Genomic DNA, 17,771 nt, shown 5'->3' with positions numbered 1-17,771 from the left:
AGAAAGCCCCAGTACGGCAGCGGGTTTTAAAAGTGCAGAAAACCTCTTAGGATCCTGAATGAAAAAGTGGGATATGATGAACAGACAAATTGCTCCTTCAAGTTGGGGCTATTACCTGGCTATGAGCCGATTCATACATTACTACCTGCAGTGTGGGATCTGCTGCCAAAGGGGCAGTTTCCATGCCACTCTGGCAATATGTGAAGGAAGCTGATTAATGGTAGGGATGTGCTCCGCTTCTAATCGGACCGGCGAATTAGAAGCGGAGCAGGGTGCTTCGCCTCCCCTTAAGGCGGAGGCGAAGAGGATTGGGGGGCCGGCGGAGCGTGGCGAAGAGGATCGAGGTGAAGGCGGATCCTTCACCTTGATCCGGAGCTCTGCCGTAAAGGTAAGTGGGGTTTACCGGGCCCTGCCGCTGTCGCTGTTGCCCATGCGGCGACAGCGGCAAGGCCCGGTAAACCCCCCCTCCTCTCCCTTACCTGCCTCCGTCCACGGTCCGTCGGCTTCTTCAATTGAGCCCGCGGTTCAGCCAGGAAGTCTTGCGACCCAGACTTCCTGGCTGAACCGCGGGCTCAATTGAAGAAGCCAATGGACCGCGGACGGAGGCAGGTAAGGCCCCCCTCCCCCTTGGTCCCTTACCAGGCTCTGCCACTGTCGCCACACGGGCGGCGATGGCGGCAGGGCCCGGTAACCCCCCTCCTCTCCTGGCCTTACCTAGCACCACTCCCCTCCACTGCGGAGCTCCGATTCGGAGCCGGAGCTCCGCGGCGAAGAGGAGCAGAGTACGGGCGGAGCGGCGTGGAGCGAAGCGGGCCGATCCGAAATTTTCGGATCGGCCCGCGGGGTGGAGCGGGGGGTCCGTGCACAACCCTAATTAATGGTGCAATCCTATCAGGATGCCTTGGAGGCTCATGGGCATTCTATGCAGAGCAGGAGGAGCGCAGAGGCAATCTTTGCCTCCATGAACCTCCAGCTCTGCATTTTTGCTAGACAGGCTTTTTTTCCTTGTCTAGCAGAGTGGAAGGGAAGGAGGCTGGGGAGGCCAGAGGACTCTTTGCAAGCCATCCTCCCCAGTCCCCTCCACTCCTACAGCAATGGCCCCTTTCCATCCCTCCAAGGTCATGTCCGCGACCTCAGAGAGGCTGCTGGTGCAATTTTTTCTGCGCCAACTGCACATGCAGCTCGGACTCGTGGCTCTGAGGTCAGAACACTGCCTCTGAGCTTGGATCCAGGAATCTGAACAATCCTATCTCTTTCCCCACCCCAGACTCTGTCTAGGGGCCACAGGATTGCCAGGTAATGGGGTTTCTTTCCCACACTAGCATCATCTCATCCTGGGAGCCAATGATGGTCTGTGTGGGAAGTAGCCAGGTTGGAAGCTCCAGCTCCGTGGTTGCATTGTTTGAACATCACAAGAGTGGGGTGGGAACAACCATGCCACAAGAGGAGCCAACTCACTCTTAATACATTCTGCCTTGGCTCCATTGCTTTCTGTCTTGGTGTGTGCATGCACAAGAAGGGACCCCCAGTAATGTTGCAATTCTGTGCTGGGCCCAGTTCCCAATTATTCTAGGATGCTCATCTCAGGAACGAAAAACCAAATGAACCTGACGTACACCCAAATATCTGGTGGCAGCATGGACCTGAATTTATGGATCTTATGACCACAGGTCCAGATCTACACCAAGCAGGATATAACACTTTGAAAGCGGTTTGAAAACAGTATACGGAATGTGCCATGGACCCCAACAGTTGTCAGTACGCTTCAATACTGTTATAAAGCAGTAGTGTAGATCCTGCCCAGGTTACGAAAAGAAGTGACAGAAGCAGAGCTCAGCGAATTATATTGAAACGTGAGGTACTGGTTCCTCTCTATTCGGCCCTGGTTAGGCCTCATCTAGAGTATTGTGTCCAGTTCTGGGCTCCACAATTCAAGAAGGATGCAGACAAGCTGGAGCGTGTTCAGAAGAGGACAACCAGGATGATCAGGGGTCTAGAAACAAAGCCCTATGAAGAGAGACTGAAAGAACTGGGCATGTTTAGCCTGGAGAAGAGAAGATTGAGGGGAGACATGAGAGCACTCTTCAAATACTTAAAAGGTTGTCACACAGAGGAGGGCCAGGATCTCTTCTCGATCCTCCCAGAGTGCAGGACACGGAATAACGGGCTCAAGTTAAAGGAAGCTAGATTCCAGCTGGACATCAGGAAAAACTTCCTGACTGTTAGAGCAGTACGACAATGGAATCAGTTGCCTGGTGAGGCTGTGGCCTCTCCCACACTAGAGGCATTCAAGAGGCAGCTGGACAAGCATCTGTCAGGGATGCTTTAGGGTGGATTCCTGCATTGAGCAGGGGGTTGGACTCGATGGCCTTGTAGGCCCCTTCCAACTCTGCTATTCTATGATTCAATGATTCTATGAAACCTGAAATATACTGAATTGCTCCCCTGAATACATTTTTCTTTGATCTACACAGAAACCAGTCCTTTGCGTCCTTACTCAGAAGTATGTCCCACCTTGTTCAGCCAGTATAGGTTTACAACCCCAATTGACAGAATAACCATCTGTCTCAGTAAGGGTTAAGGTTGCTGCACGTGTTCGTTCTTCAGAATTCACATTACCAAGGAAGTGCAAGCTAAGCTAGCAAAAACTGCACAGCAATTATTGTGAATTGCAAACAACACAATGCACAATGATTGTCACACAGTATTAGCTGGCTTGGCTTAGCTTGCATTTCCTTGCTTTTGTGCGTTTGGGTTTTGAAAAGTAATCGGTACAGCAGTCTTTTCCACTAAGAAAAGAGATATTTTTTGTCTAACTTCCTGTGTTTTGAAAACTTTTGTGTTAGAGACAAAAGTACATTTTTTGTTTTTGTTTTTTTGGGTGAGAATCATCAGCAACTGGTGTCATTATCGCCATTGTGTTGTCTCTTGAAACTTGGGGCTCATCTACACCAAGCAGGATATTCCACTATGAAAGCAGTATATAAAAGGCAGAAGCAACACCAAGCAGGATGTTGCGGTATGAAAGCGGTATACGGCATGTGTCAATGGGCCCCAACACTTGGCAGTGCACTTCAATACCGCTACAAAGCAGCAGTGTGGCTCCTGCCTTTTATATACCTCTTTCATAGTGGAATATCCTGCTTGGTGTAGATAAGCCCCTGGCTACTGGTTTGGGCTCCACACAGGTGCTGGTAATGTAGTGATTGTATTAAACAGGGTTATACGCAGCTCCATGGGAGGACTCTAAACTCAGGCCTTAGTTAGACCTAAGGTTTATCCCGGGGTCATCCCTGTTCATGTAAATGACACACAGGATATCCCGGGAGCAGGCAGGGATGACCTCGGGATGATCTTGAGATAAACCTTAGGTCTAGCTAAGGCCATAGACTTGGAACAAGATTTTCTCCTAGTTCAAAGGAAGAGAGGGAGTCTGGCTTGTTAAGGGGAGAGTGCATAGTTAATTCATTGTGTCTGCATACAGCACAGCCACCATGAATGAAATGCATATCAACCACTCTGGTCTTCACCGAACTATATCAACCAGTTCATTGCAGAAGCTCCAGAATGCGCCATCCTTGATCTTGCTCAGGTGGGAAGAAGCAACCAGTGGCTCTCCAGGTGTTTTGGCCTAGCACTCCCATTAGCCAATGGTGTAGGGTGATTGCAAAGGGTTAATTAGGTTGAGCTCAAGCAAGGACCACCTTCACCCATATCAGCCTGCCCGCACTTTAAGATCAGAAAGAGAGACCCTTTTCATTTGCCCACCTGTGAGAGCAATGAGGTGGGTGACCACACTGGAGAGGGTCTTCTCTGCAGCGGCCCCACACCTTGGAAAAAACTCCTACCAGAGGATAGTAGGGAAATTCATGCATGCAGAATTGCCCTTTGTGCATCAGAATGCACGTGAGGTTTCACACTGGATACGTGCCACTGGTTGCTTTGCTTATTAGGACACCCCACAAAGAGTTAAGCTAAAATACTGAGACCACAATTAAAAAAAAATAAAAAATAGACTGACACTTATGTTTATTTCACAATCACATCGGCAGAGCCCATAATGACCATCTGTGGGTTGTGGAATTAATCCAGCTCATGAAAAGAGATCGCTATGGCCCTCTGGTGAATTAATCACACTTTATTTGAGATCTTCATTTCGCATCCCAGAGACAAACACCACACTGGATATGGCATGCACGGTGATACAGTCGGAGCGCTTTCTAGGCTTTAAAGTAACATACCAGCCATTAACTTACTTCATTTGTTTGTTTAATGACCTGGAGGAGATTATTTTCAGGACAACAGAGTGTAAAATTTAATTCTGGAAGAGATTTATGGGACAAGGAAACCTTTCTAGAATGTGTAGGCCATCTTTATCAGTATAATTAATTGGTTGTCAAGAGATCTCTTGCCCCAAACATCTTGCTAACTGCTCCCAGTCCTACAACGAAGCCAAAGGAAGGCCAGTTTATTTCAGTGGGGTAGCAGAGTACATTAACTGGCGTTGAATGTACATCTTCCATGGTAAATAAGAAGTGTTAAGTGCCTCCTGTTCCCTGGTTTTGTACTTCTTTGGTAACATTCAAAGCGGGGACCTTTTAAGTCTGGCCTGTGCCCATTGCAGACCCAACTGCCAATTTAAAGGGTAAAATGAGTGTCGCGTGTTGTTCTCCCCACTGGAGCATTGTGGGAAGCAGCCACACAGAAGTGGCAGCCACTCAGGAGATTTTAAAACTAGGACACAGGATTATTGCAAGGGCGAACGGAATAAAGATAATAAAGCAATTTGCAAATTAAAAGCAGGGTTTCCATCAAATTCCATCTCAAATTAAATTTTGGTTGGAGGCTCTGTAAACGCAGGACTGGGTTGTGATATTGTGGGGACATAGAAACCTGAGTTGCTTTCATGATATCAACTGAGCTTCATCCAGAAAATGCTCTGCTTTTATATTTTGTATGCTCATAATTGCATACCTGAGAAAAATGCTTTGTTCATGCAGTCACAAGACTGCAAAACCCACAGTGTGCTGGAACTATGGCCCTGTTCAGATGACACGCTGAGCCATGTCGATTAAGCATTCTGAGCTAACCATGACGGCTTAGTGTGTTGTGCGAATGGCGTTTCCCCATGGTGGCTACATAACCACGATTTAACCATGCTCACTAATCACTTGCTACAAAAGGGTTAGCAGCCCTAACCATGGCTTAGTGTGTTGTCTGAACAGGCCCAATGAGTGAAACACACTGGTACAAAACTATCTGTGGCCTGTAATTCAAATGACAAATTGCTTGTAGGAAGTATAGCAGATAGGGTGGGTGTTTATGCATCGCCAGAAAAGAGGAAATGGATCACTAAAAGGAAAGGCATCACCAAGGGAACTAAAGAAGACAGAAATTTGCATAAAATCTGCACATGCTAATTGATAGTATAGATGCCAGTTTAGAAATAATGAATGCAATTTAAATAGAAATGCAATGGATTTCAACATAGGGGCCGGCTGCTCAGTCTGCTGCCCAGGTGCAGTCAATTGGCAACACCAGGGGCCTGTTCTTCCTTCTTAGGATTCCTTGTCTTCAAACGGACTTGAACTGGACAGCCCTTCAAATGGAGGACTTCTCAGGAATATTGCAACCTCGCCTGCAAGTTACTGGAAGGTGACGGTGCTGCAGTTAGTTCATGGGAATGCAGGCCACAGCTAACCTTAGGATCTGTATAGCCTACAATGTGTTTTGCTGCTATTTCCTCCTTTTGCTCTTCTGCCCCCTTATCTGACCTCCACCATTACTGGGAGCATGTGTGTTTTCATCCACTCCTGCTGGTGTAATGAAACACAAAATACATCTAATATGTACCCTTTGAAACTCTATGCTGTACCTGCATTGTATATGCAAGAATATTTGTGAGTAAAACTGTTTTTCTTTCTTTCACTGAAGAAAGGCATGGCCTCCTTTTAAGATAGCCTGTATGCATGTGGGACTAGTAAATGCTCATTCTGTTTTCCTTTTGATTTTTCTCTGCTAGCTTCTTTTTTAACCAGAGGGAAAAGTACCAAATAATTCCAATCACTGCCAAGGACCTACACTCAAGCAGGGTCCCATTGACAAAAACCTGCTTGTTCATCTGTCTCTCATCTTGGCCCAGTCAAGAAGGAGCAGTCGATGCCACTGCCTGCTTGCACACTGTCTCTTTGCCTCTCAAGCAAGCAAGGGTTAGTGATGATGAGGAAGAGGATGGGGAGGGGGGCAAGAGCAGCTGGTGAAAATAACAATGAGAAGTTGGACTTACTGAAGGAGAGGGAGCATGGAAGGTGTCTTACCTAAGGGCCCTCAAAAACCTGGCACTGAATACACAGTTAGTGTGCCAAGCTGGGTAGTCACAGTAGGGTGAGCATATGGAAAGGAGGACAGGGCTCCTCTGCCTTTAACAGTTGTATAGAAAAGGGAATTTCAGCAGGTGACATTTGTATATATGGGGAACCTGGTGAAATTCCCTCTTCATCACAACAGTTAAAGCTGCAGGAGCCCTGCCCTCTTTTGTATCTGGTCACTCTAGTATAGCTCCTGCAGCTTTAACTGTTGTGATGAAGAGGGAATTTCACCAGGTTTCACTTGTAGGCATGCAGCACCTGGTGAAATCCCCTCTTCATTAGAACAGTTAAAGCTGCAGGAGCTATACTAGAGTAACCAGATACAAAAGAGGACAGGGCTCCTGCAGCTTTAACTATTGTGATGAAGAGGGGATTTCACCAGCTGCTGCATGTCTACAAATGACACCTGCTGAAATTCCCTTTTCAATGCAATTGTTAAAGATACAGGAGCCGTGTCCTCCTTTCCATGTAGTCAGCCTACGCAATGTATTCCTACCGTAGAACTTCGGGTTTTAGCATAGATTCTAGCATAGAATTCTGCTAGCGGTTGTCCTTTATTAGTGAGAGTTCAAGGCAATCAATATTAGACCGCAGAGGAAAAGATCAAGCATTTTAGCGCCATGTGAATTACTGCATGAGAAATGCTGTAGCCTGCTTACCCATAAGAGGAGCTAACACCTCTCTTGGGTTTAGGTGCTGAGGAAACAGTCCCTCTTGGGATAAATTACAACAGCTAATTTCATTCCAGTCCTCCAATGAAGAACACGGTTTGATAAACACACACACACACACACACACACACACACACACACACACGCACGACCATTTTACTGCCTCCGGGGAGCACTGCATTACCCAGAATGACAAAATACACCTTTTCAGTGGTTTTGAACAGCAGAGATCCTGTGATAATGCGAATGAGCTGCAAGTCACGGTGCAAATCAGAGATGCCGGTTTTGAGAGGAGGCGTTGCTGAAATGGGAGATGCGTGCACTGAGATGGGGATAGAGGAAGATCTAGAAGGTTAAAGAGGAGAACATGGTGGTGAGGATGTTAGTGGGAAACCTAGGTGCCTGCCTCTCCCCCACAGTACCTGGCAATGTGGTTCAGCAGATACATGACTGACTGCTTCATGCAAGCTGGTGTAAATTGTGGAGGTGGCCCAGGTCAGCCCTCAACATCTTGTTCTGGGAGCTCTCATCTCTCCCTTTGCACTTGCTGTTTGGGGAGGTATGACAAATCCCAACATCACTTCCCCCTCAAATGCCACTTACTCACAACGGTCACAAGAGAACAGATTGTGCCAGAGTCCCAGCAAAGAGATGTGAGAGGATTACGTGGAAAAAATACCCCTGAAGAGCACCCAAAGCCCACTCCTGCAAACCAAAGCAGAGGAAGGCTTTAAAAAAGAGCCATGGCCCATATGGAAAAGAGGACAGGGCTCCTATATCTTTAACAGTTGTCTAGAAAAGGGAATTTCAGCATGTATCATTTCTATACATGCAACACCTGATGAAATCCCCTCTTCATTTCAACACTTAAAGCTGTAGGAGCTATACTAGAGTGACAAGATACAAAAGAATCATAGGATCATAGAATAGCAGAGTTGGAAGGGTCCTACAAGGCCATCGAGTCCAACCCCCTGCTCAATGCAGGAATCCACCCTAAAGCATCCCTGACAGATGCTTGTCCAGCTGCCTCTTGGATGCCTCTAGTGTGGGAGAGCCCACAACCTCCCTAGGTAACTGATTCCATTGTCTCACTGCTCTAACAGTCAGGGCTGTTAGAGGGCAGGGCTCCTGCAGCTTTAACTGTTGTGATGAAGAGAGAATTTCACCAGGTGCTCCAGGCATAACAATGACACCTGCTGAAATTCCCTTTTCTACATAACAGTTAAAGATACAGGAGCCATGTCCTCCTTTTTGTATGGTCACCCTACCTTCTCTCCCCCCCCTTTCCTAACTGTGGTGGTGGTGGTTGCTACAGTCTCCGCCAGCCCTGGCAGATGGTGTACTGTTCCATAGCACACCAGACACAAATAAACCCAGGAAATGTGTCGTCCCCGTCCCCCCCCCCCCCCCGCTCAAGGCTTATTGACATTCACAAAAACCGTTGGGAAAACTACATTTCCCAGCTGTGCTTGAACGTGGAGCAGTGGGGAGAGGCCTCCTGCTGCCACCATGGCTCTGAGAACCAGCAGCCGAGTAAGTAGGTTGGAGAGTGTTTGGGCCAGTGTGATGGGGAAGGATATGATGTGTGAGAGAGGTTTGGAGGTTCAGGTGGGAGGAGGACTTGGGAGAGGGATCCAGGGCCAGCCCTCCCATGAAGCAGGGTGAACCCGCTGTCTTAGGTGGCAGAGAAGGAGGAGCAATGAATTGCATGTTTTGCCCCACCCCATGCCAGGAGGCTGCTGCTACTACTCTCACCCACACTGTTCCTGCCATTGCTTACTGCTCTGTGGATTGTCTCAGAGCGAGCTAAGAGTGCCTAAGCTCTCTGAAGAGCCACGTCAGCCACAAAGGCAGCCAGTGCGTCTCTTCAGAGAAGTGGCCACAGCCAAGTGCCTAGCACTGACAGGTGCTTCCTTGGAGTCAGGCATCACCTGCAGTACCGGCGCTCCCCCTCTCACAATGCCTGACTCTGAGGAAGAACCCCTCGAGTCAGGGATCTGGGCATGGCCTCTTCTCTAAAGAACTGCACCAGCCACCCTCCCAGCTGCTGTGGCTTTTCAGAGAAGCTCAGCTTCCTCTCAATAATAACGCAAATAGGTAGGGTGTAGAGAGAGGGGGATAGGAAGGAGACAGACTGGATGGGTGGGGCTGAGGAGGAAGGCGATGCCAGCCATGGTCACTAGCGGTGGCGCATGTGCTGTCCGGCTTCCGGCGGTGGGAGAGTTTGCGTTTCCACTGGAGGGATCAGACCCTACTGCTCCCCTGACAACACCATTGGGAGCCCAGTGGATCCAATTCTACATAGAATCAACAGCTGTTTTCCAAGTTTGGGATGAAATAATTCTAACCCCCACCCCCTTGTAAGCTCAACCAGGGCAAACTTTACGTTTTACTTCCTAACTGATGATAAAAACAAAGTTAAGGGCAAAGATATGTACAAAATTTAATACAAATTAAAAATAACATTTTTACACAGGAGCACTTGTGGTTCCAAATTTTGCATCCAACAAATTATCAACGTCTTCTTCAAGTGGCCAAATCACTAGGCTTGTACGTACATCAGAATTTTATCAGATGAGGCTGACTGCTTTACATCCTTCTCAAGTAAAATCGTCAGTATTCACAAGTAAAACGTTTCAATTCCAGTTAATCTCCAACTGTATGTGTTTTATATTCGCTGTTGTTCCCCGCCTCGATCCAAGTGGAGAGGCGGGTAAGAAATAAATAAATAAATAAATAATCTGGTTGAAATGCGTATGGCCATTTGAAAGAAAGCACTATTTTAATCATTCGTTGGATATAAAAATTGGAACCACAAGTGCTCCTATGTAAAAAATATTGTTATTTTTAATTTGTATTAAATTCTGTACATATCTTTGCCCTTAAGTTTGTTTTTATCATCAGCTTGTATTCTGTTAAGGCTAGAACCTGTGTGTGTGTGTGTGTGTTTACTTTCTAACTGGAAATCAAACTAGGCTGGCCAAGTGTCCTACTTTCTGTTTGAGGGTGCCCTCTATTTCAAAGGCAGCCTGGTCCAAGTCTGGTTTAAAGAACTAGGGTGACCATATGAAAAGGAGGACAGGGCGCCTGTATCTTTAACAGTTGCATAGAAAAGGGAATTTCAGCAGGTGTCATTTGTATATATGGAGAACCTGGTGAAATTCCCTCTTCATCACAGCAGTTAAAGCTGCAGGAGCTATACTAGAGTGACCAGATTTAAAAGAGGGCAGGGCACCTGCAGCTTTAACTGTTATGATGAAGAGGAAATTTCACCAGGTTCCCCATATCTACAAATAACACCTGCTGAAATTTCCTTTTCAATACAACTGTTAAAACAAACAGGAGCCCTGTCCTCCTTTTCATATGGTCACCCTAAAAGAACCATCAGAAAGAAGAGAAGCTAGACACCAGCAGGAACAGGCCACCTAGTCCCTCTCCTCTGCTATGGTGAGATGTTTAATATTTCTGTTTAAATTACACTTATTTCTAAATATGTACCTATACATATAAATGTGCATATGCAAATTGGCAGCCATTTTGTCCTTTTTTTTTATTTTGGCTGATGCTTCAGCGGACAGCTTAAATCAGACTCTCCAATGAGGAACTTGCGTCGACGTTACTGCAATGAATTTGGGGGCTGGCCCAGCCCAATTCTTCCCTGAACCTATTACCCTGGGTCCCTGTTGCTCCCAGCGGCTGCCATCTCTCAAGCACAGCGTCTTACAGAATTGAACCCGGTGCAAATGTGGCAGCCATCGAGAATCATTGGGGTGGGTGGGTGGCATGTTGACTGTAGGAGTGGGGTGGCAGCGATGCAGCCTGGGGTTTGCTGCAGCACGGATTTATGATGTGCGGCACCACTCGAGCGGGCTGCTGTACACAGACGAATCTGGTCATACAGCTGTAAATGCCAAGTCCCCAGCAGGCTCGATATGCTTTTCCAAAGTGCTAGAGAGACACATGGGTTTTTCAAATGTCGCCTCCCTGTGGGATTAATTGTCAAATGCTGGGAAAGTAGGTTAGATGTCAGAAGTGGCTCGTTTGCAGCCTGCACACTTCAGCTGGCAGTCGCACGCCAGACGAGGTGGCGTTTTTTTGCGAAATAGAAAAACCTGAGCGATCGTGGCGGCAAAGGTCAGCGGTCGCAACCCACGGCGGACAGAACTTGATATGAGAGGAATTTGTAGGCAGACGCAGCCAAAAACAGCAGCCCCATATCTCTCCCTCCTCTTGCCCCAGAAAGGCTCTTCAGCAGGTGTCAATTGTTTACATGCAGCACCTGGTGAAATTCCCTCTTCATCACAACTGTTACAACTGCAGGAGCCCTGCCCTCTTTTGTGTCTGGTCACTCTAGTATAGCTCCTGCAGCTTTAAATGTTGTAATGAAGAGTGAATTTCACCGGTGCTGCATGCCTACAAATGACACCTGCTGAAATTCATTTTTCTCTACAACTGTTAAAGATACAGGAGCCCTGTCCTCCTTTCTGTATGGCCACCCTATGTAATGTGATAAAATGTTCACTGAAGGGAGGGGAGAAAAACTATACTGAATCAGACCAAGGGTCCATCTAGCCCAGCGTTCTGTAGAAACAGTGGCTGACCAGCTGCTCATGGGTAACCCACAAGCAGGACAGGAGTGCAACAGTACCCTCCTACCCATGCTCCCCAGCAACTAGTGTAAATAGGCCTACTGCCTCTGACACTGGAGGCAGCATATAGCCATCAGAACTAGTAGCCACTGATAGCCTTCTCAAGGAATTGGTCCAATCCCCTTTTAAAGCCATCCAAATTAGTGGTCATCACTACAACTTGTGGTGGTGAATTCCATGGTTTAACTATGTGCTGTGTGAAGAAGTACTTCCTTTGATCTGTCCTGAATCTCCCACTAACCAGTTTCATGGCTTCTAGTTTTATGAGAGAGGGAGAAAAAATGTCTCCTTATCCACTTTCTCCACACCAGCTATAATGGTGTACACTCTGAGGCACCATGGGAAATTTAAAAAGTCATCCTCCCAGATCCAAACACCAGGCAGAGATCCCAGGGCTGGTATCACTGCGAGGATACTGAGGCTTTGGCGGACGCCTGAGGCCTACAGGTGCTGAGGCCACACCTGAATGTGCCAGGTAACCGTAGCTTGGGTTAGGGTGTATATTTCAAGGTTGAGGGGACAGTTGTGTGATATTCTGGAGGCATTTCCTTCGGTGTACACTGCCAGTGTGACCCTTCTTGTGATGCGGCCTTCCGCCCTCGAGCACTGCAACTTTAACGAGCCAATCGCCAATGATTAAGAAGGCTCGATGCCATCATTAAGGCTGAATCTGCACACGAGCAAACAGTTTATCATAGCCCTGTTCCCAGCAGTGCTAATCTAATTTCTGTTATTTTTCATTGTTAAAATGAATATATATATATATATATATATATATAGAGAGAGAGAGAGAGAGAGAGAGAGAGAGAGAGAGAGAGAGAGAGAGAGATAAAGAGGGGGAGAGAGAGCTGCCATACATCAATCTGATAAAGATGTTTAAATAATGGTTGCTGCTTTTTCTTTTCTTTTTTTTTCTTTTCTTTTCTTTTCGGTGTGGGGGGGGTGATTATGTCAGTTTTATAGCAGCGTTATGGAAACATGACAAGGAAGCTAAAATCTGATTACGCCTAAATCCTGGCCCATTATGTGATTATTATGAGCCTCAGCACAGTAGGAGTTACATCGTTATGATAGAAGGGATTTCCAATATAATTAGATCAGATTGGCAGCATCATAGAAATCAGGGCAGAGCGTTACGATGGCTTTCCTGTAAATGCCAGTAGCCCCAGCTTCCCGTCAACACACACCCGGTAGGTGTAAATGTTAGACTCCCGGTAAGGTCTCTTAGCAGAGGTTGACATTTCTCTCTTTCTCCAGTTGAGCTACTGGCTGGCAGTGAGTTTCCAGGCTTACGTAGGTGTCGTTGTTTTTTCACTTCATGCGGCTGGGATTTGAACTAGGAACCCTTGCCTCTCTGTGCCGTTGTGTTGTGTTAAAAGCTACCAGAGATGTGGCTTAGAACACCTCCTACGACAGTGAAGTATTCCCAGGCTCTGGACCATGGCTGACCATTGGTCCTCTTAGACAGGAATGGCAATGAAACTCTAAAGGAGCTATCCAAGATGCCGAATCCTACCCCCAAAATAGTTTCAGCATCTTAGACAGCTCTTTTAGAGTTTTGACTGGTTCTGGCTGAAACCCAAACCCAGAGCAGATTTACCGTCCCATCGATATCGGAGCACCAGGCTCCACTAAATGGGATTAAAATGTCATCATTATCACAAAGGTTCTACAGAGGTTATCATCAGGAAGTAAAGCTATTAGACCTCTAGCTGCCACCTAAAACTCCTAGTTTGGGAGGTTCTGAAAGGTTATTGAATCCGCCCCCCATGGTGTGTGTTCATTGTACATGAATGAATGCCTGAAAAGGGTTTCTACTTTCTAATCTTACATGTGCTTAATTTAGAGCTGCCTAAAATGGCGTCATGGTGGCCACCATTTGCATTTCGCCAGTTTGTCATGGCTGCCCAACATGCTTGCTTTTCCCATGATGACCAAACCCAGCTCTCCTCCTTCATTTTCCCACTTACCTCAAGGGCTGTTCTGAACTGCCCTGCTGCCACTGCATACTTCTTCTGCCTATAGCAAGTGCTGGCATCCTTTAAGGACACCTGGAGCCATTTATCCATCTGGGGCAGGATGCTCGTGTTGGGAGACCTCTGGAAATCCATGCTTAGGACTTCTGGACATTTTGGTTGGTCACTAGTGGGCACCTGGGACTCAAAAAACTCATAGGTGACGTCCTCCTCATCTGTGTAGACCAGCTTCATTTCCACTTCCATGAGGTTCTTCAGGGAGATATGGGACAAAACCATTGTAATGGGCTGATTCTCCAGCTCGGTCAGGCGTGCTTCTTTCCTTACAGCTGGCTTTCCCTCATTTTCTGACTTCCGTTTAAGGCTTGACCTGTCTAAATCATTATTCTGCTTTTCCTTGATGTTGTTCTTCCCTGCTTTGGGTTTCTCTGTTACATTTCCCATGCTTTCTCCCCCTGAGGGGCCTTTCATCTCTTGCTGAGCTTCCGGAATATCGTTCTGTTGGTGCACCGTTCCCCTCAGCTCTTCGGTAATGTACTCCTTTCGGAACACTTCATTTGTGGTGTTCTCAAAACATGCGTTGCTTGCTGACTCCATGAGTTACAAAGGAAAGCTAGACAGAAGATCCTAAGGAGGAAGGGTGGGGAGGTGAGAAAGTTTACAATTCTGAGCTTTCCAAATAAACCATGCAAAGCAAATATTTCATTCAATTTGCCCACAGCTATTGACCTCAAATAGTGCCAATGAGCTATAGTTAGCAAAGAGCAGCGGTTTTGTTTTGTATTGAAAGATCTCACAATTCTACCCTCTTTTGTTTATAGGAAAAAAGAATAGTGCTTACAAAACAGTTGTAGAATACGTATAAGGTCACAACATTGGCAACTATTTAGCTTTGAGAAAAGGCGAGTGAGAGGAGACATGATAGAAGTGTATAAAGTCACGCATGGTGTGGAGAAAGTGGATAAGGAGACATTTTTCTCCCTCTCTCATAGTATTAGAACACAAGATTACCTCATGAAGTTGATTGGTAGGAGATTTGGGACAGATAAAACAGAGTACTTCTTCACACAATGCATAGTTAAATTATGGGATTTGCTACCACAAGATACAGTGATGGTCTCCAAATAAAATGGGTCATGGAGTATAAGGCTATCAGTGGCTACTAGTCCTAATAGCTATAAGCTACCTCCAGTGTCTGAGGCAGTATGTCTATCTATACCAGTTGCTGGGGAACATGGGCAAGAGGGTACTGTTGTATTCATATCCTACTTGTGGGTTTCCCACAGACAGCTGGTTGGGCAGAATGCTTGACTTTGGTCTGATCCAGCATAGTTCCTTTCATGTTCTTATGTACCTAGTCCTGGAAACTGCCTCAATTTATTTTCCTTTCTGGAAGTTTTAAATTTTTTGTTCCATAGGTCAGGAAATGGGTTTGGTTAGCAGGTGGAATAATGGATGATGTGTTGGACTAGGAATGAGGAGACCTGGATTTGGATGGCTTTAAAAGGGGTTGGATAAATCCCTAGAGGAGAAGGCTATCAATGGCTACTAGTCCTGATGGCTTAGTGCAGCCTCCAATATCAGAGGCAGTAAGTATACACTAGTTGCTGGGGAAAATGGGTGGGAGGGTGCTGTTGCATCGTGTCCTGCTTGTGCATTTCTGGTCAACAGCTAGTTGGCCACTGTGTGAACAGAGTATTGGACTAGGTGGGCCCTTGGTCTGATCCAGCATGGCACTTCCTATGTTCTTATGGATTCAAATATCTGCATAGTCATAGAACGTCCTGGGTGACTAGGGGCCAGCCACCATCACTCAACCTAACCCACCTCACAGGGTTGTTTTGAGGAGCTAATAGGATAATCCTGCTGAATACCATCATGAAGCCTTTGGAAGAAGGGGTGGGATAAGAATGTGTGAACAGCCATGTTGACTCAGACTAAAAGGCCATCTAATCCAGTGTTCTGTTCCCACAGTGGCCAGCTAGCTAGCTGTCACAGCGGGACAGTGGGACGATAGCATCCTCCTGTTCATGTCCCCCAGGAACTAGTATTCAGAAGCATACTACATCCCTTACTGGAGATAATACATTGCCATCACGACTGGAAGCCATTGATGGACTTATCCTCCATGAATTGCTCTAACCCCTTTTTAAAGCCATCCAAGTTAGCGGCCATCACTACATGTCTGGATCAATATATTTGGATCTTGATTTTAGAACCATGATGATGATGTATACAAGGAAATGGGTGGGAAGTCCTGCCAGGGTGGGCAGTGAATTAATTATGATGTGGGCAGTAAGCATGTTGTAGGCCTGCCCCCACTTGATTTCCTCTGTTCTAATATTACCTGGTTGATATGGGAGGAGAACACAAGGGAGCAGTTCCTGTCCATTAAAGAAATGTGCAGAAAAAACGGTCTCAGTTCACAGCTTCTATGATGGGAGTAGCAGTCCGCCACCTCACAGCGTGGTTGAGCTCAACTGAGAGAAGGTTTTCTGCTCTTTCACTCCTCTGCTGTGCCTGATCAAGGGTATGGCCCAGCCACAGTGAAGTACCTTTAAGTCCCATTGATTTCGACAGGGATTAAAGCACACACTTGATATCTGCATTGAAATCCATGGGAGTTAAAAACAACAGCAAAAACAACACTTGACTTCAGCTGTGTCACTGCCATGGGTTGTAAGCTCTTTGGTGGGGGATCCCATTATTTCTCTGTGCTCTGCAGCACCTCGTACATGGGCAGGAGTTAAATGAATGCCACATACATAGAACACGACAGGCCAAAAGCACACTGTGAGATTTCCAGACAAGCCCTTGCCTAGGGAGAAAGGGTGTCATAGAATTGGAAAAGATCTGCCAAAGCGCCACCAAAGTGATCACAGGCCTACAAGAATCATAGAATCATAGAATAGCAGAGTTGGAAGGGTCCTACAAGGTCATCGAGTCCAACCCCCTCCTCAATGCAGGAATCAACCCTAAAGCATCCCTGACAGATGGTTGTCCAGCTGCCTCTTGAAGGCCTCTAGTGTGGGAGAGCCCACAACCTCCCTAGGTAACTGATTCCATTGTCGTACTGCTCTAACAGTCAGGAAGTTTTTCCTGATGTCCAGCTGGAATCTGGCTTCCTTTAACTTGAGCCCTTTATTCCATGTCCTGCACTTTGGGAGGATCGAGAAGAGATCCTGGCCCTCCTCTGTGTGACAACCTTTTAAGTATTTGAGGAGTGCTATCATGTCTCCCCTCAATCTTCTCTTCTCCAGGCTAAACATGCCCAGTTCTTTCAGTGTCTCTTCATAGGGCTTTGTTTCCAGACCCCTGATCATCCTGGTTGCCCTCCTCTGGAGATCTTAAAATGTGGACAAAATGTGCCACTGAATGCCAGTTGTTGGGGGCAACAGCATAAGAAAGTCTTGCTTGTGGGCTTCAGAGGTGTTGTGTTATATTTCAAAGTGCAGGAACTCATGACGCACACACATGCAGCAGTACATAGCACAATCATACCCAATTTGTTAGGCTCAATGTGATTGAATCCTATGCACAGCTACATGGGAGTTAAGTTCCATTTAACTGAGCGGTGCTTATTTCTGACTGCATAGGTTCAACTTGTAAACACACGGAGCTTTAACAAAAGACCTTCAGACAGCTGAAATGCAACCTTTAGCTTTTAATTAGGAATGCAAACAATCTCGCTAAGAAGTGTTGCCACTTGAACAGCTGGCACAAGGCCAATAAAAGGAAAGGAGCATCCAGCTTCTGCTTAATTCCTTCCTTCCTTCTCTGACCTCCTCTCTGGTAATCAGTCACAAATAATGGTAACACTTGAAAGCCTTGTTATCACTTCGTTCACTTGCCAGGGCAAGGAAGGTCTCTCAGTTACCTTTATACCCTGACAGATAATGTTATCACACTCCTGTTCTGAAGAAAGACCCAGAGTTGCTCTCCCCTGATTTTCCCCTTCCACTACATCACTAGTGGACCTTCTGACGGCACCTGGTTGGACTCTCTGATGGGTATTACATCTCAAGAGCTGCCGAGAGATTCCCAGCCATTAGGAGTGTTTCTCCTGCCATTTGCTCCCATGGATGAAAGATCAACTGATCGCCTTAG

The 17,771-nt window shown here is 46.5% G+C and overlaps 1 protein-coding gene across 1 annotated transcript in view; it reads right to left on the bottom strand.

The window, feature by feature from the left end:
- SPATA16 (spermatogenesis associated 16) overlaps positions 1–14,261 on the bottom strand; it is a 181,169-nt gene extending 166,908 nt beyond the window's left edge. Inside the window, exon 1 of the mRNA XM_063131969.1 lies at positions 13,659–14,261. Coding sequence (XP_062988039.1) covers positions 13,659–14,261 — 603 coding nt within the window. The remainder of the gene's footprint in view (positions 1–13,658) is intronic.
- Between the last annotated feature and the right edge of the window lie 3,510 nt (positions 14,262–17,771).

Source organism: Elgaria multicarinata, chromosome 8 (genome assembly GCF_023053635.1).
Source record: "Elgaria multicarinata webbii isolate HBS135686 ecotype San Diego chromosome 8, rElgMul1.1.pri, whole genome shotgun sequence".
In the NCBI taxonomy this organism is placed as follows: Eukaryota; Metazoa; Chordata; class Lepidosauria; order Squamata; family Anguidae; genus Elgaria; species Elgaria multicarinata.
The sequence above is the reverse complement of the archived record's forward strand: the minus strand, read 5'-3'. Positions and strand labels throughout refer to the sequence as shown.